The 26,592-nt window shown below is 39.0% G+C and overlaps 1 protein-coding gene across 11 annotated transcripts in view; it reads right to left on the reverse strand.

Annotated features, from left to right (window-relative positions):
* The window catches only part of ptprfa (protein tyrosine phosphatase receptor type Fa), a 335,895-nt gene that overhangs the window by 26,248 nt on the left and 283,055 nt on the right, over positions 1–26,592 (reverse strand). For 8 of the 11 annotated variants that reach the window (XM_039598488.1, XM_039598487.1, XM_039598495.1 and 5 more), the window contains 4 exons: positions 19,105–19,268; positions 12,513–12,622; positions 5,904–5,936; positions 5,256–5,353 (listed from right to left, as the gene is read on the reverse strand). In XM_039598488.1, coding sequence (XP_039454422.1) covers positions 5,256–5,353; positions 5,904–5,936; positions 12,513–12,622; positions 19,105–19,268 — 405 coding nt within the window. The remainder of the gene's footprint in view (positions 1–5,255; positions 5,354–5,903; positions 5,937–12,512; positions 12,623–19,104; positions 19,269–26,592) is intronic. The other 3 variants (XM_039598496.1, XM_039598493.1, XM_039598492.1) reach the window with 1 other exon arrangement.

Here is a 26,592-nt window from a genome sequence, read left to right on the forward strand (position 1 = left end):
AACTAGACTGACTGATCAAAAGCATTATGGGAGATATGGACAATAAAACAGCCAAGATTACTACGGGAGTGGCCTGCTCCTCCTACAGGCATGCATTTGGTTAGAGTGTTGATGTCGCCTATGTTTTCGATACTGTTTTAAACTTGCATTCACTGCAATGGCCACAAAAAGTAGAAAAAATAAGCTGCAAAACTATGTTTTAAGTCTTGATAATACTTTGTTACAGAGCCTCGATGGGCTAGTAGTCATTCCTGTTACAGTTTTTGAAATTATGCTGCCTCGTCGTGTGCATAGTTGGTGCATTGTACCGGTGGTCAGAAAAAAGCAGAGAGCCATGCTGACTGTCAGCAAAGACCAACTAAATGCTCAGCGTCTGAGGCGACCCTAGCAGGCTGGGAAAGTATAATCTAAAGTATAAACTTTACTGTTCACAACTGTATGAGAAAATATCCCACTGCTCATTTGATACATCACCTCAGGAAACACTTGCCTGATGCATTTATGATCTCACTAACTGTTTCAAGTCTTATTAAATACAACATGACGTTTATTTTCTAAATTAGGGTCTCATTTAGAGTAAAAGAGACGGTAAAGCTGGATATGCTTCAGTTCATGGCTGCATTTTGATTGACGAGTCACTGCTGTATGCAGCTTTTTTATTTACAGCTGGTGTAAAGGACACATCTTATTCCTGTAACATTCAACATAGTTTTTTTTCCCTCAGTTTTCAGATTAGAGGTAATTTAGAAAATTGTGCCAATTGAGGGTGAGTTTTATTTGTAAGGGACTGATAATATCAGATGTTTTACTCTGTGTTTCAAGTTTAGTTTTTTTTAACCTATAACCCATTTTAGTAAATAAAAAAAAAACTTGAATACACTGCTGTCATATGTAAACGCAGCTTCATTAATAACACCTCAGCTGTAATTAAGTGTAGATTATCTTGAGTGCACACACACAGCACTGCAGAGGTTACACATTCCTGCTCAGTCGGCAGCTGGTGTTGGTTTTGGTTTGTTTCTTTTGGTTCATCTTTGAACAAAGTTTCAAACCCCCCACTGTCACCACCCCTCCTGCTGTGCAGGCAGCAGAAGCCAGAAAATGAAATAAAAAAAGAAAGAGAAACAGTGACAGTCACACTGCAGCACAGTCATCAGACTTTTGGTACTTGTGACTGACTGGAAGTTCAGCAAAAATATTTTAGATAATATATAGACACATCAGTTTTTAATATACGATTAGTTCCCAGATGATTTACTGACAGTGGCATCAAACATCTCCTCATGTGTTATGTTTTCTGTGCAAGTGACCCGAGATAGTTATAATGCACTCTGAGCAGCTGTCCATCCTAAAAATTCATTTTAATAATTGACACAGAGCAGAAAAAACAGACATGCACTAATGCTGGCTGCGTTCCACCTATGGGAGGCCCGGCTGTTGTGCACACAGGTTCACTGCGATGGTTTACTGAGACATTTAAAGGGACTAGAATTAAATTTGTTTCTCCTGGTGTTTGTGAGGTGGAAAAGGCCTGGAGCAGCAGCGGGGGCAGTTTTCATGGCAGCGCTGAGGGCAGCAGATATGAAACAGATCTTTCAACAGAGCTGTGTTAGGCTGCCTTTCCCTTTCAGTCATATGCTGTTCTAGTGGTTCCAGTTTCAAATAATGAGGTCAGTCTATGTGAAAGTAAGTAATAGCTTTAAGGCAGAAACTCAGGGTTCAGACTGCATGTTTAGTTTTACACAGTTTTCTCCTCTTTGATCGGCACGATGTTATAAAAGATATTCCCGTGTCATCTATTAGTCCCTGGCTTTTTCAGTCTGCATATCGTCCTTGAGGATGAATCCCAAATTGTATGGTGAATAGAGCGCGCCCATCAGGGTGGGTGCGGTCTATTCGTCTCAGGCACACAGTTCTAGCTGTCAGCACATGGGCCCCGCCTGTAATCGTTTTAAATCTTCTTTTTTTAAGGGACAACCAATCAGAAGACATTTAGTGCAGAGGGAGGGGGCTGTCTTGTTTTGGGCAGTGAACAAACTAACAGGCTTCCCATTTTAATCTGTGACTCGTACTACTGTAGAGGAGTCCACGAATAAAAATGTTGAGGTTGAGTTAGAAATGATCATATTAGAAATCCTTTAAGCAGTCCTGAGCATCAGCCCAAAATAAGTTTTACTTGTGCAAACCATTTGATACAGCCAAAATAGCAGATGTAATCATTATGATATGATGAAGAGAATCACTGTTTCAGGGCCATATGCGTTATATGAAGTGGTCTCCAGTAGTCCCCAAACAGACTGGCCCATTTATCAGACGTAACAAGCTGTGGGATCCTCTGGCAGGTCTCATTTTAAACACAGCCATTATCAGCTTTTCATTTCAAGCCTTGCTGCTCTCACTGTGGACTAATGACTGGGGCCTCCTTTGCAACAGGACACAGGAGGACAGCGTGTGTGTGTGTGTGTGTGTGTGTGTGTGTGTGTGTGTGTGTGTGTGTGTGCGTCTGAGAGAGAGAGACCTTATGCTTCTGTCACTGACAGTCTCCTGATCAAAGTTTAATGAATTCTTTAGTGCACGTGCCTGAAAAGCATCTTACACATCACACACTGAGGGTGTCATTACCATTGGATACAAACACTAAACTTACTGTTTGCATTACTTATTTTAAAAAAATGGAATCATAATTGTATTTCTTATTGGAGAAAGTTAATAAATGTGCTCTTCAGGCTGGTTTTAGACACTTGTGCAGACTTCTTCTGGGCTCAAGTCCAAACAATGTGTTCTCCCATGTCAGCCTGCTGCTCTGAAAGGCTTTGGCCTCAAAATCGGGGTGCAGTGCCTTTCTCCATCACACTTCAGCATGTGCGGCAAATGCTTGCTCTGTGGAGAAGTTACCGATGCCTTCTTAAAACCTAATGTAATCGAGAGAGGCAACAACATTGCTAATTAATAATCATCTAAGACTTGATACTAAGACTTGTAGCTGTGCCGTTGTTTCAGTTCTTTCACTGAGCTTGACCTGTTGACTGCGTTTGTGATGCTAACATCTTTGGAGCATTTTTAATGCTTTATGTGAAAAATATTATGTCTGCCTGCTGTGCAGTTTATTGTAACAACAGAGTGCCGCTGGTGTTAAGCAAGCTAAGGTTTCAACATCTGAACCAGTGGATGACGTCATGATCGCTATATCCATCTTTCATCTACAGTCCGGTTTATGGAAAAGACCACCTGACATTTTAATGATCTTCTAAACAAGAACCTGTCTAAACAAAGTCTCTCTCGGACCCCAAATTCAAGATGTTTAAAGCAATACACCTGTCAAATACCCTAAAAAGTATGTAGATAGGAGCTTGCTGTCATAACAATAATAATAATATTGTTTTTGAACAGTTTACACTTTTCATTTTCACAGTAACGACAAGAAATCCAAACCTAGTTTTGTGCATTTCCTTTTCTCCATCTGAACAATCATATTTAACAGATCATTCAAACCAAAACGTTCCTATCTGAACTGAACCGTCTTGTTTTGCAAACAAGACAACTTGTCTGCAGAAAGTTCCCTCCATTGCATCACAGAGGTAAGAAAAAAATGGGAAAGGTGGAAAAGTTGATTCAGTTGCTGTTTCATAATTTATATGCCCCCTTCCTTCTGCTGTGCATAAACAGTGCACCCATCTGTCCTGGTTTATCCGCTTGGAAATTCACCACTTTAAATGCAAATTACCTTCCTTTGTAGGACATCAACAAGCCATAATCCCTCTCTGGCTCTTACAGTAGGTAAAAGCAGTCGAATATTATTCTTGGAAAGGAAGCAGAGAATTCATGCATACTTAGCAGCATCCTTTTTTTGGCTAATCTGAACTTTAACTCTGTAATGCTCGGCCAACACAAATGAAAACATCTCAGGGGGAGAAAATGGTTCTTGGAAAATGTACTGTGTAAGGCATTTTAGTTACAAAATAAAATGCTGATTTTACAGATGGGTTTGTGTAAATATGTATGTTTAAACGTGGACTGAGTGAAACAAACAGTAGGTTTAAAGATGGCTAAAAATCAAGAAAAAGAAAGTTTTGAGTCAGCAAAGGAGATTATTTTCTCTGTAAGACTTCTTCAACAGGGGCTAAAGATATTATGCCATTGTATTTTATTCAGGCTGATATCAGCTCAGTTTTTAAAAAACAAACAACTGATCTATAGTGTTGACTAATACAAGGAAATTCACTTATTTATTGTCTTTAAAAAGCACTGACTTATTTTAAGCTCATAATTGGCACCCTCCCACACAAAGCTCCCTTTGAACTGGTATTGTTCTATGCAGGTGTAGCTGGAGCAGCATGTTCGTATGAGGCGTCAAACCAGACAAAAGAGAGAGATGCTGAAGGGCTGTCATTAAGGTGGAAAGAGACGATGACTTTCACCACAGGAGAGGTTGAGAGTATTCAAGTGCTCAAGAGAAAACAAGTTAAAGATGGCTGAAGGATGAAGAATCTGCTCATAAGAACAGAACCCAAAAAGTTCTAGATTAACATTCAGAAGTGACCTCTTACTCTAAAGTGACTTTATAATCAATTATTAAGGCAAAAAAGTAAAGAGTTAGTCGTAAATCTACTGTTTCTAAAAGAGGACAACTGTAAGGACATGCTCAGTGAATATGTGTGTGTGCTTAAGACTGTGCTTATTCAGAGGAGCAGACTGGTATGAAGAAGCGGACATGCAAACTACAGAAGTAAATGACTTAAGGAAACAAAAATAAAAATAATAAATAGGTAAATAAGTAATTTGAATCCAGCTGTTTTTGTTAGAAAAAATATATTTCTTAAAAAGCAAAACATTTTTTATACAAGTTGAATTTTTTTAAGCTACATCAGGTTGAAAGCCAAAAAAGAGCATGCCTATGTGTTTATGTGTGTCAGCCGAGAGTATGCAGCAACGACTTCAGTGCAAACTCTGGTAACAGAAAACAACTTTTAGCCAAAACATCAGAAAAACTGATCCAAACAACCTGGAAACTCAGCACTGCATTTACTCAGGTCTCCAGCAATACACCCGGCAATTTAAAACTGACCTATTTCTTCATTTTGAACCATGAACGATCAATTCTCACACTCTTGTACACCACAGTAATTGCAGCTTTCCTTTTACACATCTAGGTTTTTTTATTCGGAAAACTAGCTTATAAAATCTGAAATAACTGACGGTGGCTGAAATGTGCATTGCTTTACTTGAAAGGTGCGTATAAGAGCAGGAAAATTTACCTCGTACTCCTGAGAGAAGTGCAGACCATCATTGGCCTTGAGTCTCTCAATGTGGTCGGCCAGGTCACAAATAGCGATGGGAGGATGTTCCCTCATCCCTACAGAGACAGCGAGAGTGGTGAGTGCAGCCCATCACAGACACACATGCACAGATATGTGTGCACACACAGAGTGCAGATGCATGTTGAAGGCTCAGTGTTAACTGGTTGCAGTGATATGAGGTGACAGTGAGAGTGCTGTGTGCTGAGCAGAGGGATGATGTCTGGCTGTGCAGCTCTTCAACAGCATGCTGTAACCACGCTGGAGATGAGCACCAACTAGCATGCTGATTGGTTAAAGAAATCCCATAAAGCAGTAGGTGAGTGGGAAGGTGCAAAAATACAGCATTTTTAATTGATGTGGTCAAATATATATATTTTAACTAAATGGTAGATGTATTGCTTTATTAAATAAGATAGACAGTCTACATTTAGCGCTAATCAAACCCACTTGGTGTAAAATAGCTGACATGGGCAGGTCATGAGAAGAGAAGGTGATGGTGATAAATGGGAGGTCTCTATTTCTACAGGCTTCTATGTAAAACAGAAAAGGGTACCAGGCAGGAATGAAAGGAAACATTAGTCAAACACAGGAGGATTGAAAACTAACTTGGAGTGTTCGGGCAACTGAGGACACTGGAACCTGTGGGGGAAAGATGAGGCAAAACCAAAGCACAGGGGTCAGTTAGGACAAGAGGACACAAGGAACAGTGAGAAAGGAGCTGCCCTACTCAGGAAAGACTTAAGAGACGCTGAAAACACAACTTTCCCAGATGGCTAAATAACATTTAAAAGAATTTCGCATCATTTTCACTGTAATCAATAAATTGACTGTACTTCACATCTGTTTGTTCTTTGGTACAGTCGCAGTTTCATTTGAAGTGGTCCAAATCAGTTGTCCATTTTGGGTTAAACTTGGACCAAACTGGGCTGTACGTTGGTCCAACATTGCTGTTATTAGCATCTTTGGATGCTTGGTTCTTGGCGCTGTCCTACATCTGTGTTTAAACACAGCTGCCAAGAATAAAATTTCTCCCTTTTTTCATTTACAAAATGAGGATTTATTTAGGCAAGGAGCTTTAAGGCCTCAAGAAGCTCATCATCTTACTCTTGACACTTAAAGGCCGTTGCCACTGTGTTTGAAGGTCCTTCATTCCCAATGAAGTATACTTTACATATTTGCTAAGGAGATCTTAATGCAAACTACATTCTCGTAGACACACTTTCATCGTCATCTCACAGACACATTGGTTTAGGTTGGGTATGATCAGTGACTCTGTAAGAGAGTCATTGATCGTACCAGCCTGAGTAGAAATGTATTGTAGAATTCTGTACAATGGTGATTTTCTCACTACTGTCCCCAGAGCGAAAAAACCCCAGCTGAAACGAGAAGCATATGTAACAATGCTGCTGACAGATTTATATGTAATTTAATGCATGTATATGCATTTTAAAAAAAACCCCCAAAAAACCCAACCTTATCTTGGCTAACTGTAGCCATAAGATAGATCAGCATAGTATCTGTTTAATGCTCTGGACTGAGCTGTCTATGTATAGCAGTAGCCAACTTTAGGTCAACTTTGAGCTTTTTCTTGTTTCCTTTTTATTTGATTTAATTCATGATTGTATTAAAGTGGTTTTACTGTCCCTGTACCAATAGAAACTTTGTCTTTTCACTTTCATTTAAGCAGGAGCTTCAGAATAACTGCTCAAAGGCTAGCCAAGATGGCTGCTTCTAAAAGGATCTGGGTATGATAATCAATCACAAGACTTCCACAACTCGCCCGAGCAATAATATAGTGAATGTCTATATGTTTTTTGTCAGTGTTGTAAAATTATTGCAAACTTAATTCACAACTTCAGTCTTTGCTACATTACTAACAAAATCATTTGGGTAAAATGAATGCTGAACCTGAAATTGCTCATTGTGATAATTTAAACAAAATATGTCATATGTGCTGAATGATACCTGGAACAGCAACAACAAAAAACTTTTATAATTAGAAGTATGGGTCTGAAAGCAGCAGCATAAGCAAATCTGTCAAAACTGAGGCTGACCTTGGTGCTGAGGACTGCTTGGACTAAAGTCTAAGTTTGATTTTGTGCTAAAGTAAGAAATATGCGATAAATACACTCGTCACAATACTACAGAGGGTGTTGTGTTAGTTACTGAATGATAATATCATTGCAGCAAACGGGAGAGCATTGCAGTGATCTACTTTATACAGTCTAACCTTCTGTTTATTAAAAAAGATTAAGATTATCTTGGTGAGAGAATCATGAACTTTCATTTCCAACAGGGCTTGTTTTGAATAAAATAAATCCAAAATATTACAAAATGATGCAAATATTAAGACTATACATGTGTAACTACATGAGCGCGCATTGATTAGGTGTGGCCTAACATCGTTGGGCGTGGCCTAACAGTTGAAGAGTGTCCATTAAAGCGATGTGTTGCAAAGACCTCAGGTTGGAACAGAAGCAGAAACACTCAAAGTTTGAGGCCTTTTTGGAACTTTGATCCAGCGCCTCTGCATCCTCATCTGCTCCAATCTCATCCATAATGTAACCAAAATAGCAGCGTGTAGCATAAAATAGAGGCAATCATTAGTAACATGTAACAATTTTATAAACTCGTCACTATATGTGAATTCCGTATGTGAATGGTTAATAGAGACACTAAAACTTGATGTTGTTCCAACAAGACTTTTATGGTGATATGTTTGGTGCTGAAGGAGAGATTTTATTTTCAGATACAGACTCATGTTTCCTTATTTTGCTCTGTGCTTTCTGCGGTTGCCACAGATGTCCCAGAATGAGCCTTGGTGGGAAGTTAAAACGAGTTTGGCCGCCATTATCTCAGAAGGGAGCAAATTAGAAAACAGCAGAAGCAGTGAGTACCAACTCATGTCTGAGTGTGTCTTTAGCCCTGATTGTTTCACAAGAAGAGCAAGGGGAAAATCATTAGCTCAAGCTGATGCAGTAAACACACATGCTCAAAGTTCTAGATCATGAGTAGACTTGCATTTATTACAGAACATAGTCTTTAAGCACACAAAGCGTTGTTGGTCTTTTGTGTTAGTGTATTCCTGTGTTAATGATTTCTCTTCATTTAAAAACTCATCCTGTGTTTTATTTTTAAATCTTTGGGTTCTGCAGAGTCAGTTTTGTGTTTCCTTGTGTTTTGCATTCATTCATGTTTAGTACTTATCATTTTACTACATTATCATCCCTCATGTTTATGTATTCTTTGAAGCTTGGAGTTTTCAGTCTTTCTGGGTTTCCTGTTTGGTTTCATTGTAACTCTGTTTTTCTTTTTGTTTATTTGTTTAAAGTTTTGAACTTTTTGCACTCTTGTGTTTTAAGCCTTGTATCTCTTCTTGTGTTTGAATTGTAGCTACTGTTTAGTTACTGGGCTGTGTTATTTGAGCTTAGTTTCCTCACAGTTGCTTTAGTTCAGCAGAGCTTGTCTCTGTGTATATCGGTCACCCACCGAGTTAGCTCCTGTTTTACTTTAGCTGTTGGCTCCTGTGCCTTCTGTTTATTTGTACTTTTTCCCGCGTCTCACTGTTTTGATCGTCTTCACCTCTGTCCCAACCGTCTCCAATCCCTTAATCACTCCATGTGTATATATAGTTCTATCTTTGCCTCAGTCTTTCGTGCATTTCCCTCTGTGATCTCATGAGCTTGTTTGGATTATATTGTATTTACACTCTGCGTCAGCTTCATTAAGTGGCTTGCCTTCTGTTAAATCAGTCTGCATACCTTGTCTGCAGTTGGGTTCTTTAACCTGCATCTCATGACAGCTTTAGCTCCTGTCTCTTCAAGCCCCATTCCCATTCCAGGAAGCCTACTTTCTTCTGATTGGTTGTCTTCTATAAGTGAAAACTACTGAGGGACAACACCCAGTGACTCATACTGGATCAAATCGTCCATACTTCATTCATTTAGAAGCGGCACATGAGGCAGCCCTTCCTGCCCTGCTAGACAGACATAAATATTTCAGGGAAATATTTAAACTGTAAAAACCTCTAGAGAAAAAACAATGATTATACAGCATGAGTCAATAGTTTGGACACCAACCCATAAACTGCAGATTATCTCTCAAGTGGCTACATTTGTATTTTATTTATTTAGTTCACCTGATGGCCTTGCCTGTACAGTAATATAAGGAGGTCCATGATGGAAGTAGAAAATAACATGAAAAAGCTGCGTGTAGTTTTTGATACACAAGGAATTTTAAATAAATTTATATCATTATTTGGTTTTTTAAAGATTATTATGGATATCCGACACTGTTATATACACATTATATTAAAGAGGGAAATGAAGATTTGAGCCTTTTCATAATTTAATTCTGTTACCTGATGTGAACCTGGAAATTCTACAAAAGTAAAATAGCCCAGGTCACACTAACTGACAACTAAAAGTTGTGGAGCGTTTCCATTTCATTGAAAAAAAGAGCATAAAATCTTCAAGCAGGATCACAGTTTGACTTCATTATCATGACATCATCTGTCATTTTTCCAGTGTTTTGTTATGAGTAACGTCGAGGCCACCCAGCGTGCAAAGGTTGGCTGTCAAGTGAGCTGATGAATTTATGCTCGAGTAAACAACATCTGCCAAAATCCCTCCTACTGCTGCCACCACAGGTAAATGCCACCCATCTCAAGAGAGAAGAACTTGGACAAAAAAAACAATGACATACTTTAAGCTTAAAACCTCCCACTGAAAGACAGGTGGGAGAAAAGGATAAGAGAAGATGCTGGGAGGCGTAGAACAGATGAAAAACAAAACTAAAAATCAGTTAAACAGTCAGATGGGAGAATGAATGAGGACACAAAGAGACAATAAAACAGAAAAACAGGGCTACAGTATGCATGCAGACTAAAAATATAAAAACTAACTGTTTATAGGTAACTCTTATGGGAACAAAGTGATGTTACTGGGAAAAAGTCCTTGCTGGGAGGTCAGGGTGAATGGACAGCTCAACAATTACTGGATACATAAGATTTCTCTTTTTTTTTTTTTTTATATCTGAATAGAAATATCTCACACTCTAATTGTTTTTATGGTAAATTTAGTCTTTGATTGCACAATCATGTGGAAAGAAATCTAAGGTTTTATGTATCAGGCCGTAACTTAAAAATTTAACATCATTCTTATTCAACAAAAACTAAGCCAAGCCACAGATTGCAAAAAACAATAATAAGACAATAATAAGACAATAATCTTTCTCACTGTAGAATGATTTTAAATCATTTGGAAATGGTTTTATAACCCTTTCCAGATTGATGGGCAACAACAATTTTCCCCTGAAATCACTGCTGATGTCTTCATTCTGTCATCTGTGCACTGTGTCAACACACCTGAATGCTCCAGACCAGAAAACTGTCAAAACTTCTGCTTTTATACACTTGCTGATCAAGTGCAGTTAATTAGTAGAACCTGGCTGCCACTTACAACTGTTTCCATGGACACTGCATTTAAGTCACACACTGCTTCTGCATTTGTCTCTGATGATATGTTTAAAATATCACATGTTATACACTACCAGTGAAAAGTTTTAGAACACCACAATTTTTCCAGTTTTATTGCAAGTTGTTCAAGTCCAATGAATTGAAATGGTACAAAAGGTAAGAGGTGAACCGCCAGAGGCTAAAAGGTAAGGATGCCCCAAACTGAAAAATATAATAAAAATAGTGTGTATAAAAGCAGTGTTGGAACCTACAAGTGCCACACATTTATGGGAACTTCTGCAACAGATATGGGAACAACTTTGTATTGTAGAAAGAATGGCACGGGTGTGTTCAGCTGTTATATCTGCCAAAGGTGGGATTTTGATGAGTCAAAAGTGGAGAATACATTTGGTCTATAAATTGATTCCATGATTTCTTGCTTCCAATTGCTTATTTGTACTATGCTTTCATTTCAGAGTGCAATGAGACAATAACCTGCGTAATTTTCAATAAAAAACTGTGGTTTCTAAAACGTTTGACCAGTAGTGTGCCAGCTGAAAACTGTTTAATTATAGACGGACTTCTAGCCTCCAAAAACATGCATTCGGAGACATGGCTGCCCCAGAAACAATATGCTGCTCATACAAGATTCAGGATAGGCTGAAGTTAACAAAATGCAACCTGCTTTATTCTACTGAGCAGAAGAATGATGTCTCACACACACTTTGTTTTAACTCCGTGTTTTCAAAGTCACTGAGTAAGGGAATAGGAGACAGTGAATGAAATCACTGTGACAAAGATGAGTGGGAGTCAGTTTTTCAGTTTTGCATCAATAATTAGCACTAGATGTTTAAATTCATGTTAATATATGGCCCTCCTGAGAGTGTGTGTGGTGATGGCGCAGTTTTAATTAAACTATGTGATAAACAAAATGGTTTGCTGTGTGGTTAGTAAAATTAACTGACTGTCCAAGAAATTTGATTTATTTCTTACTTTGCATTAATTACTGGAATGAATGCAAAGTCAGTCAGTCTGTGTCTGAGCAAGGCATTCTTAAAATTTCACCCCCAGCCAGCCTGAGCCTGGTCCTGCCAGAGGTTTCTTCCTGTTAAAAGAGACTTTTCCCTCCCGCTGGCGCTAAGTGCTCGCTCATAGGGGGTCATCTGATTGTTGGGGTTATTTTGTAACAGTATTCTTTACCTAAAATATAAAGCGCCTTAAGACAACTGTTGTTGTGATTTGGCTCTATGTAACAAAAACTTAACTGATGAAATTAAATTGAACTAAAAAAAAAATATCTATAAAATCATCATGCTAAACTTGCTAACTGAGGACTCCACCCTCTCATGAAAATATAATCACTTCTGACTTTAAAAGAACAACAACATGGAGACAAAGTGCCAAAGTGGAGGTTTCAAAATATGAATGCAGATATTTTCTAAAGCAGTTGTTCATTTTCTTGCACAGACACTAAAACACGAGTTTTAAAGCCGTATAAGTCTGATCCAAAAATGACTCGGGTGACACTGACACTTATGAAACTGAATCTGACAGTTACTTGTCACCTGTCACCTGAAAAACAGGATCCTTCATTATATTTCTGGGTGTCAGTGGATTCAGTGACAAACGCTTTCAGTGATAATTTCTCAGCACCTTTAAAAAACAGAAACTGGATACAACTGGTAAATATTTAGACCTCAGTAAAAGTCTGTTTATGGGGCTGTATGTTTGAATGTGTATGTGTTTGTGTGTGTCCATGCCTTGTGTCTGATAGTTGAGTCTCCTCATCTCCACAGGATCTGACGAGTGGGCCAGCAACGAGTCCTTCACTCCTGCCATGTGCTCATCCTTGGCCGGAGACGTTCGTTTCCTGGAGAAAAAACAAAACGAATTTAATGTTACATAATGTAACAACAGGCCAAATGGGTATTAATGACTCCGAATGAGCAAATTTCTAAACTTTATTTTCTGCAAAATACTGGGAAAAAATAATCTGTAACAAGCTATTGTGCAAAAAAATAATAATTTGAGCATACTTTATAGATGATGAAAAGCGTTGTAGAATGTAACTTTGGCTGCAAGCAGTGTCTTCCTATTTGCAGTGCTGAACTGGTTCATTCTGACTTTTCAATTTTATAGGAATTTTAATGTATTTGTTTTAAATTGTATTTTATGATCCAAGAAAAGTGTCTACCAAACAATAAACACAGACTTAATATCAGTAACAATATAATTCCTGAAACAGACCAGCAACCTAAGGTTTACTCAGTCACTTGATCCTGGACTGGATACGTAAAGAAAACAATGTGTTCAATCTTGGCTCCTGATTCCAGGGCTGCACAGGATTTGAGCTAAAACCCACTCAAAAAAAGATGCTTGTCATACCAAGCATCAAAAGAATATTGATTAAAAAGTGAAAGGTGATGAGCTGCTTTTAGAACCAGAAAAATACATCCCATTATATCTCAATTTGGCTGAAAGGGCATCTTTTATTTCTCAGCACTTCTAAACTCCTTAGACGGCCAGATGAGTCAAATCAAGACCCTTCTTGCGATAAGATGACACAGTTTACCAAACAAAATGAGTAAAATGTATCAGTTCAAAGGTTAGTGGCTCATGTTGGTATCGTATCATACATGGCTTTACCATTAGTGACGTATCTGTTGTACTTGGGAATATTAAATGTGTAAGTATGAACTAATATTTACAGTATGCTACTGAACTGCACAGTAGGAGCTTTCTCCATGTAACCATACTTTTCAAACACTGATTTAAGACCATCAACTGCCAGTTTCAAAGATTTTCAGACACACCTGATTTGCATAAAGTAGCCTCGACCTAAACTTTATGCAGATAAAGAGTGGGCAACTCAACACTCCCTCTCTGGAAATGTGGCGATACAAGACTGCATTGCATGGCTGCTACACAGACAATGAGAAATGCAAATGACTCTCCTTTAAAATAGAAATATGACACTGAAATTCATCTGCTCAGCTCAAACAGCTACCCCCTTTAAATGAACTGTTAATTTGCATTTCTTAAATGCAATAACTACATTAGGGTTTAAGTGCAGGCAAACCTGAGTGTTTGACCTTGAAACAGAATGTCCTTATATTTAAGACATCTCTTGATAAAGGGATATTATATATATTTTATACATTTTTAGTTAGGGACTGTGGAAAGTAAATAGAGCCCATAAATCATCAATCAGCCCACACATACGTGACACATATATACACAGCTGTGTATTCAGCATGTTTTTTGCAGGTAACACAAACAGGGGAGTGAAATGCGATTGTGATGTCAGTTATTGCCTCTTGGTGATATCAGGATTCGATTTTTCCAGGTCTACAATTTGTTTTGAAGGCTGCTTGTGCAGGTGTGTGAGGGGCTGAGAGGTGAAGAAAGCATGAAGGGAGAATTATTCTGGAGGGAAAGATCAGCCGGATTTGTGAACTCGACACTCGACACAGAGCTGAACAGCAGAAAACAGATGCGCAAAGAGACAAACATGCTAAAATGTAGTCTCACACGCTGACACTGAAGACACACATGCTTAGAGGGGCTGTCAATTGAAGCCGATATGCCTGAAAACCAAACAAAAAGAAGACAGCTCAGAGACACTGACATGGAGGTGTGATTTGAACGTGTAACAGAAACAAGTATCTGTCACTTCACATCATCACTGTCAGCAAATGTAGACATGTCTGACCCACAAAGCATGTTTTACACAGCATGCGCGATGTGCAAGGGCAGGCAGGAGAGGTTGGAGGATGGGAGGGTGGGAAAACAGACAGGAGCACTAACCTTTCTTGTTTGCTGCATCCACAGAAAGTAGGCAGACGGTTAGCAAGGAGGAAGAAACAAAGAGGATTCATTTACAAGTCGTCAGAGGACCTGACAGAGTTCATTGCTTCACCTCACAAACTACTCCTTCATCTCATCTTTACCTGATCTTATTTTCTAATAAACTCTGATGCAGTTCATGAACAAAGAGAGATTGTTTTTAATATTTCTAATGATTTCCACAGAGCAACCTGGAACAAATTATGTTATAACCTGAATGGAAGGCTGGTTTCACAGTCTGTGAAAAGTGATGAAGCAGCCGTCTCCCCTAAACATCAACCCACAGTGCTGAAAGGGCCAAAAACCAAAGTTCTTCTAATGGTCATTGGAGACTGGTTCTAAAAGCCAGTCAAGAGTCAAGACTCCCGAGTTAAAGTGTGGAACCTTACAGCACAAATAAACATGTTTACAAAAAACTGTTTTGGTCTCTGGAGCTACTTATCATGCTGTTTACCCTCGTGAATTTCATAGCACTTTGCAGAGACGTTGAAAGGCTGCTCCAACGGAACTTATTTTTATGGTGGATGCTTACTTACAGCTGGGCTCGTCAGGCATGTACATGTTTTTATTTTGTTAAAGTCTACATGAGGGATTGGCTGCTTTTATTGATAGGTGGAAGGTGACACAGCAGGGTGTAGCTGCTAGGCTTCAAACAAACCCAAATCTCCGACCATCAATATCTCTGTACATTTATTTTGTGCTGTTGGTGAGACAAATACAGTTACTCATATTTTTTATTCTTTGTACCTGAACCTTACAGTAAACAGTTTATGAATGCAGCATGCTAACCTAGCCTCCTGGCTACCTGTGTAGTTTATGCTAATGCTAACCTAGCCTCCTGGCTAAGCTAATAGCAACACTGCACCTTTTGGTCCCTTCTGGGTCAAAAAACTATGGCTATCCATTTTCTATGGTTGGTATTAATTCCAACTTTTGCATTAATTTTTCCCTCGACAAAATTTGTAAGTAAAACAATCCCAAGCAGCCTCTTTATTTTTCAGTTTATCCAGCGTGCATACGAGTAGATATTGGTATTGGCAGGTAAACACAAGCTAACTGTGGTGAAAACGTTACTTGTGACTAATTACTTAATTCAAGTTTCATGATTTTCATGGTATAAAATAAATGGAATCATGTCAGCCTTAAAGTAAAAACACACTCAACAATCTAAAATACCCTTTAATTAGACGCACTTAACGTCTTAGTAGTTTTAACTCTAAGATATCCGAATATGTCAATATTAGTTAAAAAATGTCACCAAGTCTTCACAATCTCAGGCAATATTTATATTTATATGTATTTTTTTACTCCACTAAAACATAAATCCATTTGATCTTGGAAAAACAAAGGATTTTGTTTTACGTTGGACTACAGCAAAAGGAAAAATGAGGAAAAAGACAAAAGAAGTTGCGCCTCTGAGCAGCGCAGCAGCCATATGGAGGCCCTCGTCAGCCCAGTCAGTAACTCCAGATGTTTGACCCAAGAACAGGAAGCATGAGCCAACTGTCAGGCTTGAAGAGCAGGGCCGCGAGGTAGCTCGCAGCACCTCCCTCCCATATGCCATGGAGGACCTTTGCCTTCAGGCCAGCTCAGACGAGACAAATGTCTGTCTCTATTCTAGAAAATCTTCCACTCTGACCGTTTCCTGGCACTCGGTTCTAATAAAATCTTCTTGTCATCTGTTGTGCTGAAGAAAATGCTTCAGGTCTCTCTGTGGACTATGTGAAAATGATCACTCAGCTCGATGATGTGAGGAGGAACACAATGAGCATGTACTGCCTTCAAGGTTTACCAAAAGTATTGCTTCTCTCACAACAGCTGACAAAAAAGGATAATCTGTATGCTGATGCTTCTATTACTTAATTTCAGGGAATAAAAGTGTAAATTTTGTTTTACATGTGATAGTTTGACATGTGAATGGTTTTTTTATAAAGTTTATAAAAATATGAACAAACTGCTCTGTTAACTGAAATGACAAACCGCTCACTAGAAAAAGTAATTTAGGTGTGATTGCGTTCAATTTTTGGGAGAGAATTCAGGAAAAACTAGAAAAATGGATCACATACTGGCTTCTCCTCTGCTCACATTCAAAGTCTTGAACTATCAGGGCCCATCATATCATATCAGAGCGCCTACCTAAATCCTACTCCCACAGATGTTGATTATCTTGTTAATAGCCTTACATCCTTACTGTGTACGACTCTGAATACTGTGGCTGCTCTGAAAACAAGAGCTTCAAATCAGAAGTACGTGACACCATGGTCTCACTCTCACATACGCACTTTAAAGCAGATATAAAGCAGATAACTCATAAGATGGAGAAGAAATGGTGTCTTACTACTTTAGAAGATCTTCATTTGTTGCTATAAAAGAACCATGCATAAAGCATCTTATGGGCTTTGATAGTGGACTTATCTCTGTTCTTGTTCTACTAGACCTCAGCGTAGCATTCGATGACCATAATATTTTATTACATCAAGTAGAGCGTGTTGCAGGTATTACAGGTACTGCGCTGCAGTGGTTTGAATCATATCTATCTAACAGACTCCAATTTGTTCATGTAAATGGTGACTCTTCTTCATAGAGAAAACTTAATTATGGTGGTCCACAGGGTTCTGTGCTAGGACCAGTTCTGTTTACATTATACATGCTTTCTTGGGGCAGAAGGCATAGCATACATTTTCCCTGATAGGCAGATGATACTCACCAATTAGTTAAACTGCAGGAATATTTTAAAGACATAAAGGCCTGGAAGTCCTCTAATTCAGATAAAACTGAGGTTATTGTACTCAGCCCTGAGGTTCTTAGAAACATGGCATCTAACCGGATACTCTGGATGGCATCTTCAGCTTTCAGGCTCCTCTTCTGGGTTAGGGTTAGAGGTATATAGAGAGACAAGTACTCTCTCTACTTAAGATTAGGTTTAAGACTTTGCTTTTTGACAGAGCTTATAGTTAAAGCTGGACTGGGTGACCCTAAATTCACCCTTCATTATGGTACAGGCTTCCCATGATGCACTGAGCTTTTCTCCTTCTCTCGCCGATTTTCACTCACTATTTGTTTATGAACCATTCTGCATTTAATTATGAGTTATTATTAATCTCTGTCTCTCTTCCACAGTGTGTCTTTTGTCCTGTCTCCCTCCCCTCAGCTTCAAGCACCTGCAGCAGATGGCCCCGCCCCTCCCTCAGCCTGGTCCTGTCGGAGGTTTCTTCCTGTTAAAAGGAAGTTTTTCCCTCCCACTGCTCATGGAGGGCCCCTAGCTGCTTACCCTAACCCTAACCATTCTCTGTGTTACTATAGGGTCTTTACGTTGCAATATTAAGCACCTTGAGGTGACTGTTGTTGTTGGTGCTATATCTTAAAAACCTCATATTCATATTATCCCAGTGAAGCACTTCACTCTCAGCCTGCAGGCTTATTTGTGGTTCATAGAATTCCTAAAAGTAGGATGGGAGATGAAGCTTCAGATATCAGACTCCCTTCCTGTGGATCCAGGTCCCAGTTTGAGTTCAGGAGACAAACATCATTTTCACTTTTAAGATCATACTTAAAATTTTCCTTTTTGATAAAAAAGGAAAATTAGGAGTGATTCAGGTCATCTTGAATGATCTCTTAGATATGTCACCTCAGGCTCAGCCCAATGGAGGACTTCCCGTGAGGTACTGAGTATTTCTTTTCTACTGTATTGCGTATCATTACATTTCATCCTTTCTCTTCCATAATTTGAGTTCTGTTGTTCTCCCCGTGTGCTCTCGTTTTCTCTCTCCTTTTTACCCTGACACTGTTCCATACAGCTGCTGTTTCCCTGTTAAAAAGGAATTCTTCCTTCCTACTGTTGCAAAGTGCTGATCATCTGATTACCTGGGTTTTCGCTGGTATATTACCTTGCCTTGCAGTGTATAATGATAGTGTTAATTTCAAAGTGATTTCATAAGTATTTCATATATATATAGTTGGACAGATAGCCTTCAGATAGCTAGTTTTCCTAGTAACAGTAGTGAGCAAGCAAGCTGATATTAGCCAACTCATCTCACTGCACTGGGAATCCAGTACTTTGCATTAGCAGGTAGGAGGTAACCTATGCCAGCCTATAGTTTAACTTAGACCCCAAACTACTTGTCAAGGTTTAGAAAAGAGCATCCGACTTCAATAATAACGTTTATCTAAAAAGATAATGACAAATACAAGCAACATGTACTAAAACTAATTATAATCATATTCAGTCACTGATGGATCTACTACATTAATTTAATCATTTAGCATTTTAACAAAACAAGAGCCTTTGTCTTTACTGCTTTGACTTCAATGAATTTTCAAGTAAAGGCCTTGTGAAGGAAAATGTTAATAAAAAATAAAATGTGCTTGTAAAAACAGTGTTTTCAGTATTTTTCTGATCCTGATGTGATTAACGATAGATGTTTTCATCATTTTATTTTGGGCGTCACTCCAAAAATAACCAGTGTGTGTCCTCGCAGTGTCTGCTGTTGCGGCTGTCATACTCACCTTTTGAAGAGTAAAATAGCGATGACTATAATGATAATCAGAATGACGGCCAGCACCGGACCCATCACCCACAGCATCTCCGGGTCTTCTTGTGGTTGTCGAATAACCCCACTGATCTTCACCGTGAAGGGATCAGAGAAAGGGCTGGCTGCAAACGTCCTCTGCTGCAAGCGATCAGGGAAGGATTCAGTCAGTTCACATTTCACTTAAAAAACCTCAAATCCAAAATATAGAAGTAAATGTAGCAGTGTGCTACAGTTTAAAAGGAGGTCCACAATTTCGCTGTACATATAAAATGACAATAAGTGTCTATTCTATTCTATTCAGCTCTATTCTAATCAAATTGCAGGCTAAACAGCTTCGTAAGAAATCATGAAGACAGAACAGAAAACACACACACTCGTTTTCATATCTCAGTGAGGACATCTCATTGGCATTTCCCTAGCTGCTCACCCTAACCATCAAAAACGAGTGCCAAACCTGACCATAACCTAATCCTAACGCTGACACTAAAACCACATTTTGAGCCTCAAAAATACCTTCAAACTCATGAGGACGGGCATTTTGTCCCCGTAAGTCAGCGGTCCCCAACCCCCGGGCCACGGACCGGTCCGTGAGTCGTTTGGTACCGGGCCGCGAGAGCTGAGGCTCGAGTGTGAAATTTATGGTTTTCAGGGTTTTTAATCGGTTTTTATCGTTATTTTTTTATCGTTTTTGTCCCTGGGTCTTTTCCCGTGTGTTATGAATAAATCTTCTTTTTTTGGTACTGGATTTATTTTGTTGTATTTATCCGCGACACCTTAAAGGCCGGTCCGTGAAAATACTGTTGGACATAAAGCGGTCCGTAGTGCAAAAAAGGTTGGGGACCTCTCCAATGAGTGACTCTTGGACCTAATTTTCTGTCCTCACAAAGATGTCTAAACATGTACACACACACACACACACACACACACACCTGGACACTGTGTATAATGTAAATAAAAACAGAATGCAATTATTTCCAAATCTCATGAACGAATGAATTTTATTCGTTTTATTTCATGAAATATTTTTGCTTATTTCAAACATGTTTTGAGAAAAGTTGGGAGACGGGCAACAAAACGCTGGAAAAGTTAGTGGTACTAAAACGAAACAGCTGGAGGAATATTTTGTTAACTGGTAAACAGTGAGTAACATGAGTGGGCATAAAAGGAGCTTCTTAGAGAGAGTTTCTCAGAAGTAAACACAAAAACAAAAACAAACACCTAAAACAACAGCATGACTTCATACTAGAGGAGTCCAGTGTTGAACGAGCTTAACTGCAGTCCAGACCTTTCTGGACCGGAGCATTTAGAGTCCTATATCAGACAAGAAGGGGACGTCATTCCTCTTCCTGTTTTCTGTCTTTCACCATGAATAAAATCCGGGTTTATGAGGTTTGCAGATCATTGCATTTTGTTCTTATTTACATTTCACACCACTCCCCAAGTTTTTGGGAATTCAGGTATTCACACCACAGCATCCCTTTCAATGCAACACATCAATCAGAAAGTCCCACTGGTAGTTGTGCGATCTATTAGGAAGAAAATAAGAGTACAGTAAAAATCACTGTCTTTGTCTACAGATACAATCTGCATGAATGGAAATAACTTGTGAACATTCTTGGAGCTAATTAGTGGCTCTCAGGGTGGCTTTAAAAACAGTTTCCCTAGAGGTAAAGGTTGAGATTTTACAAAAATATATCAGGAGACAGTCTGGGTCGAGATAAAAACAACTTAGATAAAACATTAATTTTACTCTTAGACGTGAGCGTTTTACTGTTTTCTTATTTGTTTAAATTAAATGGAAAGAAATTCTGGCTAGTTTATGTCTCTGTCTTGTATATTGGCAGTAGGCTGATATAGAGGTTTGTGCTGCTGCCCAGTCTTCATAGCATGAAAGTACCTTTGCTCTCCATGTGTGCAGTGATGTTTATTTCTATTCCAGTTCAGTTTCTATGACTAATATGATTAGCCCATCACAATAAAAAAAACCCAACAACAACAGAAAACATAATCATCAATAATTAGAACACAAATAGGCATTTGTTGTCTCAGTGAGGAAAAAAATAACACAATACAAACTGATCTGTTTCCCAGTGTATGGCAAACATAACAATATGCTAATGGAAACTCAGTTTTGCAGTCTTTTGGATAAGTTTTTGTTTATTCTTGCTGGTTCTTGTTAAAACTCTAAAATATCTCTGTGGTGCACAGAGTTCCTGAAAAAGTTCCTGAAAAAACCCAAAGAAAATCCTGCATTTATTGCATCCATGTAACCTGCATGAAGCCTTTTTATTGCCTTTGTTGAAGCTTTACAATATTTTGTAGCACAATCCCCCATCGATCAGAGGAATAATGTTAAACCGGTAACAGGACTATCCATCACATTACCAAAAACTTCATGTAACTTAAATATTTTAATGGTGAAAACAGTTTGATTCAATTCATCAATTTAAAGATTTTAAGCAACTGTAAAGCAGGATTCCATATGGGAGTGTAAATGAGGTTTAACTACACTAACAGGTCTCTGCAGGTGAAGGCAACTGGTTATCTGTGACAGCTCCTAGAAGGCAGCAGGTGGAGGGGATGGGGTTGGGGATAGAGGAGGGTAGAGAGTGAGATGCAAGACAGGCAGAGACAGGCTGCTGTGCTGGATGTGCTTGATGTGGGACGGTACTGCTTGTTGTGATGAGACCCACCTCTGAGGCCAGAAGCTCAGTGCAAGGATCCGCATCGGCAATAATGCCAACAGCTTCACTACACCTTCAGATGATGCATGGAGACCTGAGGCCAGCCCTGAGTTCTCCCCTGCCATCACTAAAGGACATGGACTTAGACGTCTCTCACTTTGGCACAATATAAACTCATGTCTTGCTGCTAGGACAGAGTCTGTTCATCTAAAAGATCTGTTTTCTCCACTATACTTTTAATGTTTTTAAATGCTGATGAGGGCAAAAACTGAGAGCTCTGCAGTCGTGCATCTTTGGAAAAAACAGCACACATACAAAGAAAAACTAAAGACATACAAATCTGTTGAAGCTTACATATTTCTACTTTATAGTTACATCTAGGGCTTTGATTTGTGTAATGGACTGATGTCGACCATCCAGACTCACGCTGAACAAAGCATCGATTATGCCATCTGTTCATAGTCCCATATCATTGTCACCTACTTAAAAACAGGCCAGAGTAAGTGCAAGGGTCTGCTTCTCTCTCAGACCAATTGCATTTCAATATGCTGAAAGCTTTTAATGGATTTTTGTCTAATGGCGCAAAAAACATGTTGCCTACCTCAGCTTTAAAGAAATACAACAAAAAAAGGGTAAAAACTGAACCTATCCTCACTGTTCAGGCCTACTCTGGCTGAGCACATCAAGCATAATGTGACAAATACCACTTCATCACTTGTTGAGATTCCAGTGCTCCAAAGCAGCCAGTTTTGAATGGCTTTCACAAATTTATTGAGTTCAAGGACTTTTAACTTCAAAAGATGACAGAGTGTGTATTCTAATGCTTTGGCAATTTAAGCTATTTGCATCCATAGCAACAGTGTCATTGGCAGCAGTTGTCTTTAAATTTGATTCAGTGTTTTACATAAAAAAGCGTCGGCCTCGTGGTTGACAAATAAAGCCAATGCAGAAATAGCAGCTCCTGTAAAGGCTAACTTGAGGCTAACTGCAGTGAGCTGATCCACATAGACTTTCATGTTAAAATGCACAGTCCTACAGTCGAGATAAACAGTTTTCCAGTCAGGTACAAAAAATTATTGTGGTCTTCACAGTTAATCAAAACCTCCATAATGAATTATTTTTTATAACCAAGTTGAATCTTGTTGTTTGTTTGTTTGTGACCCATACAGTATGGATGAAGCTTGGTAACCGCAATCGCTAGTGTTAGATACTGTATTTCCCGCACCATAAGTCACACTTAAAAGCCTTTAATTTGATCAAAAATCCTTATAATCCGGTGCGCCTTATGTATGAATTCTGCTTGTGCTTACTGACCTCGAACCGATTTTATGTGGTACACGGCGCTCAAAAATCTGTCAAAAAATGTTTTAGTCCGACTTTGGTAAGCTATGAAGCCGCACCACTTGATGGATTGTTGGAGCATTACAGCTGCCGTAGTCAGGAGCCTCGCGGAGTAATCTGGGTCCAAAACTCCTTCAACTTCAGGTCCCAAAGTCAAACAATCACTGCAGCATCACAGAGTTAAAAACTCTCTAAATTCTTTTATCTTTAATAAAATGATCAGCGTTGCTGCTTTACCAGGTGTAACACTTAAGTTTAACATCCAGGCATCCATGAAAACAGAATTTATTAAATTAACAGAGTTAGAAGTTAGCAGGAAGTTAGCTCGCTAGCTTCCACCTAAACATGATATAGCATGTTCTGACTGAGAGATTCCTGAAACATTCAAACGTACAGCTCTGCTATCACTTCCAACATAAATGAAGACAGAAAACTAAACAGCAGTGACGTTTGTAGGGTTACTGAAGTTGGGCTAGCTGCTATATAATGATGTGCTACGTGATCGCTAGCGACACAGCTATGTTAGCATAACATAAACACAGTGAAGCTGGAGGATGAACGCTAACTTTTTTCCACTCGATAAAAGTTAACGTGAGGGTTCCTGATGGTTAGGGACAAATGCAATCGCATGGCAGGATGCTGTAAACGGACCAAACTTCAGTCAGGAGAACAACTGAGATAATCCATCCACAATACCAGGTTAGTCATTAATATACTGCAACAACATGGGAATAGAGCAGCTGCCAGGGGATTCAACACTAATGAATCAATGATACGGAAGTGAAGGAAGCAAGAAGAATGAGTTGAGTAAAGCTTGACTTATCTGACTGTTTTGTTTCACTTAATCCGCCTTATGGCCCGAAAAATACGGTAATCAGAAAAACCAGGCAGTGATGTCATGTCGGCTACATCCATCTTTTGTATACAGTTTTTTCAATGGAAATGGGCCATTAGTCTATCACAGAATGGCTCCCATGTTAAACAGCAATGTTTCCCACGATTGCATCAGTATTTTAGAGCCCCCTCTCTGTAAAAGCCCACATCATTAAAACCCCAGACGACCAGGTTTTTATGCAGTGTTTCTGTAATTACAGTCTCTGTGGAGACCAATCATTTCTCAAGCAATGTCACTCGAGTAAACAAAAACTCCTCCAGAGCCACCAAACACATTAAACAAGCATTTCACCAGCACAGCAGTAGTACTCCCCCAATTGACTTTAACATGTAAAATTAGTGAAATTAATACCACAAAACACCTTCCTGTCAGTCCAAACCAAGAGATGTTTGTGATCCTAATGACCTCTGGAGTAAAGCAGTGCAAAAAAATTTGCTTGATTACAAAATAATAAAATATTGCAGATGAAGTGAAATCAAAGAAAACACCTTTAGGTCTTCTCTATGCTGCAGAGTTGGAGGCAGCCAGATATTGGCAACAGAATAAACATTAAAAGGGGTTACATGGATCAATTTGCAGGGAGTAATTCACTTTAAGTAACTGTTCTGCTTGTCACTTTATGTTCTGTGAGACAAGTGCAGTAAGTTGGACTGTGTTGGTGAATGAGACTATAAATATTCCTGTAAGCCTGACGGGGCTCTGGCTCAACAAGGCTGCAGCTCCACTGGGTAAAAGCCGTAAACCCCACTGAAGTGTGCCGCTTGTTAAAAACAAAGCCACCCTCGACCAGCTTTGTTTCCTTAATGATTCATTAATTTCAGCACATTTTTTCACACTCTTTTTCACTTTAGCATTCATGGTCGAGGTTGCAGTATCCAAGCTGACAGCTACACATGAATTATACATGATCTTTGTGTCTATAACAGACTTTTTTGTATTTGTCCTGCTGCAAAATGCCCCAAAAAATCATTTTGACACAGAACGGCCTCGCAAACACATCAAACTCTAAAGTTTACTCTTTGTAGCGTAAACTTTAATTTCAAGGCAAGAAACCTGATTATAATCAATCCATACGTGCATGAATATAGAAATGCATGGGAATCCGATGACCTGTGCTAAAGATCTGAAGTTACACAACAACAAGCTGACCAAAAATAAATGGCAGTCACATGGCTTCAGTCACTATGATGTGAGTTTGGCTATGACTAGAGATGTTTTTCTTGCCCATATTTTCAGCATGCTCATGTAATGAGTTTCACTCTACAGAAGCGACCATGAACTTCTCTCTCAGTTTTTTAAAACCTCTTTTTTAATGAGAAAGCAAAATTCTTGACAATCCGATTTCTTTCTTTGTTTTTTGTGAGAACTTCCTGCACGCAGAAAAACTGAATGTAATCCTGTCATAACTGTTAACATACTTGATTTTTGGTTAGACGTGTTAATAAAGCTCTCTTTGCATTAAATGGACTTAAAATATAACCTCTTACCCAGGCCTTCATTTGTTATGGTTGAATTAGTATGACTTTAGTAAAATCAAGGTACAGGTTGCTCTGCCTTGCTTTGGAGAAATGCCTTTTTTATTTGCATAATAATAATAATAATAATAATCACACACACACACACACACACACACACACACACACACACACACACACACACTGTTAGAAAGCTTAGTGAGTGATACTTCTTCTATTTCCTTTTTCCACTATTTTTCATAATGACTTTGTACTGTACGTGTGTTGCTGTGTGTGAGTAATTGTCACCCACATTAGAAGCGTGCACCAGTTGGCAGCAGGCGTGCTCCAGGCTTATCCTCCCACAGCCGAACTGTCTCTGCTCCTTCGTCTGATGCACCGCTTTCATATCCCTTCTCCAAGAAGCACATGCTGCCAACCAAATGTCTTATCTCCTCAGTGTTTATAGTTTGGTGTTGTTACTGTCTTTTGGGACGAGTCTACTTTTTGCCGTTTCGTCCGTCACCAAACAACTAAAGCACTGTAGCAAAGCAAAAGTAATCTACCAATCAGGTGGGTCTCCGACTGTGATTTTGATTTTTTTGGTCTGGAACTGACTTCTTTTTTATTATAACAGTGCAGCTGTCGCTTGTTTATTGAAAGTTTCTCATGCACTGCAAACTTACTGCAAACACTAAGTCTCAATGCTGACACTCAGTCATTTATCAAGATGTTTGGTGTTAAGTGAAGTTTAATTTTCTTTCTTTGGCTTTGCACTGCACCTGATAGTTTGGTTTCATTCCTCTCTTCCTTTCTTCCAGCTTCTGGTGCAGTGTTGATAGAAATTAAGACTTGGAACAGTTATAAATGGATTAAGTAGTGGAGGGAGTGGAGCTGATTTAATGTTTCTTTAATCTACGAGAGGAGGCTGTTTATCAGCAAGCAAATTTTTAAATGTGTCTCAAAAGTGGTGCCATGGAGTCGGTTCTGTGAACGTCTCCCTGTTTTTGCATCTAGTACAAGCTGCAAATGTCAGACATTTAGTATGCATATATGCATGCTGGCTGATGTCATGCCCATTTCACACC

Source organism: Oreochromis aureus, linkage group 15 (assembly GCF_013358895.1).
Source record: "Oreochromis aureus strain Israel breed Guangdong linkage group 15, ZZ_aureus, whole genome shotgun sequence".
Lineage (NCBI taxonomy): Eukaryota > Metazoa > Chordata > Actinopteri > Cichliformes > Cichlidae > Oreochromis > Oreochromis aureus.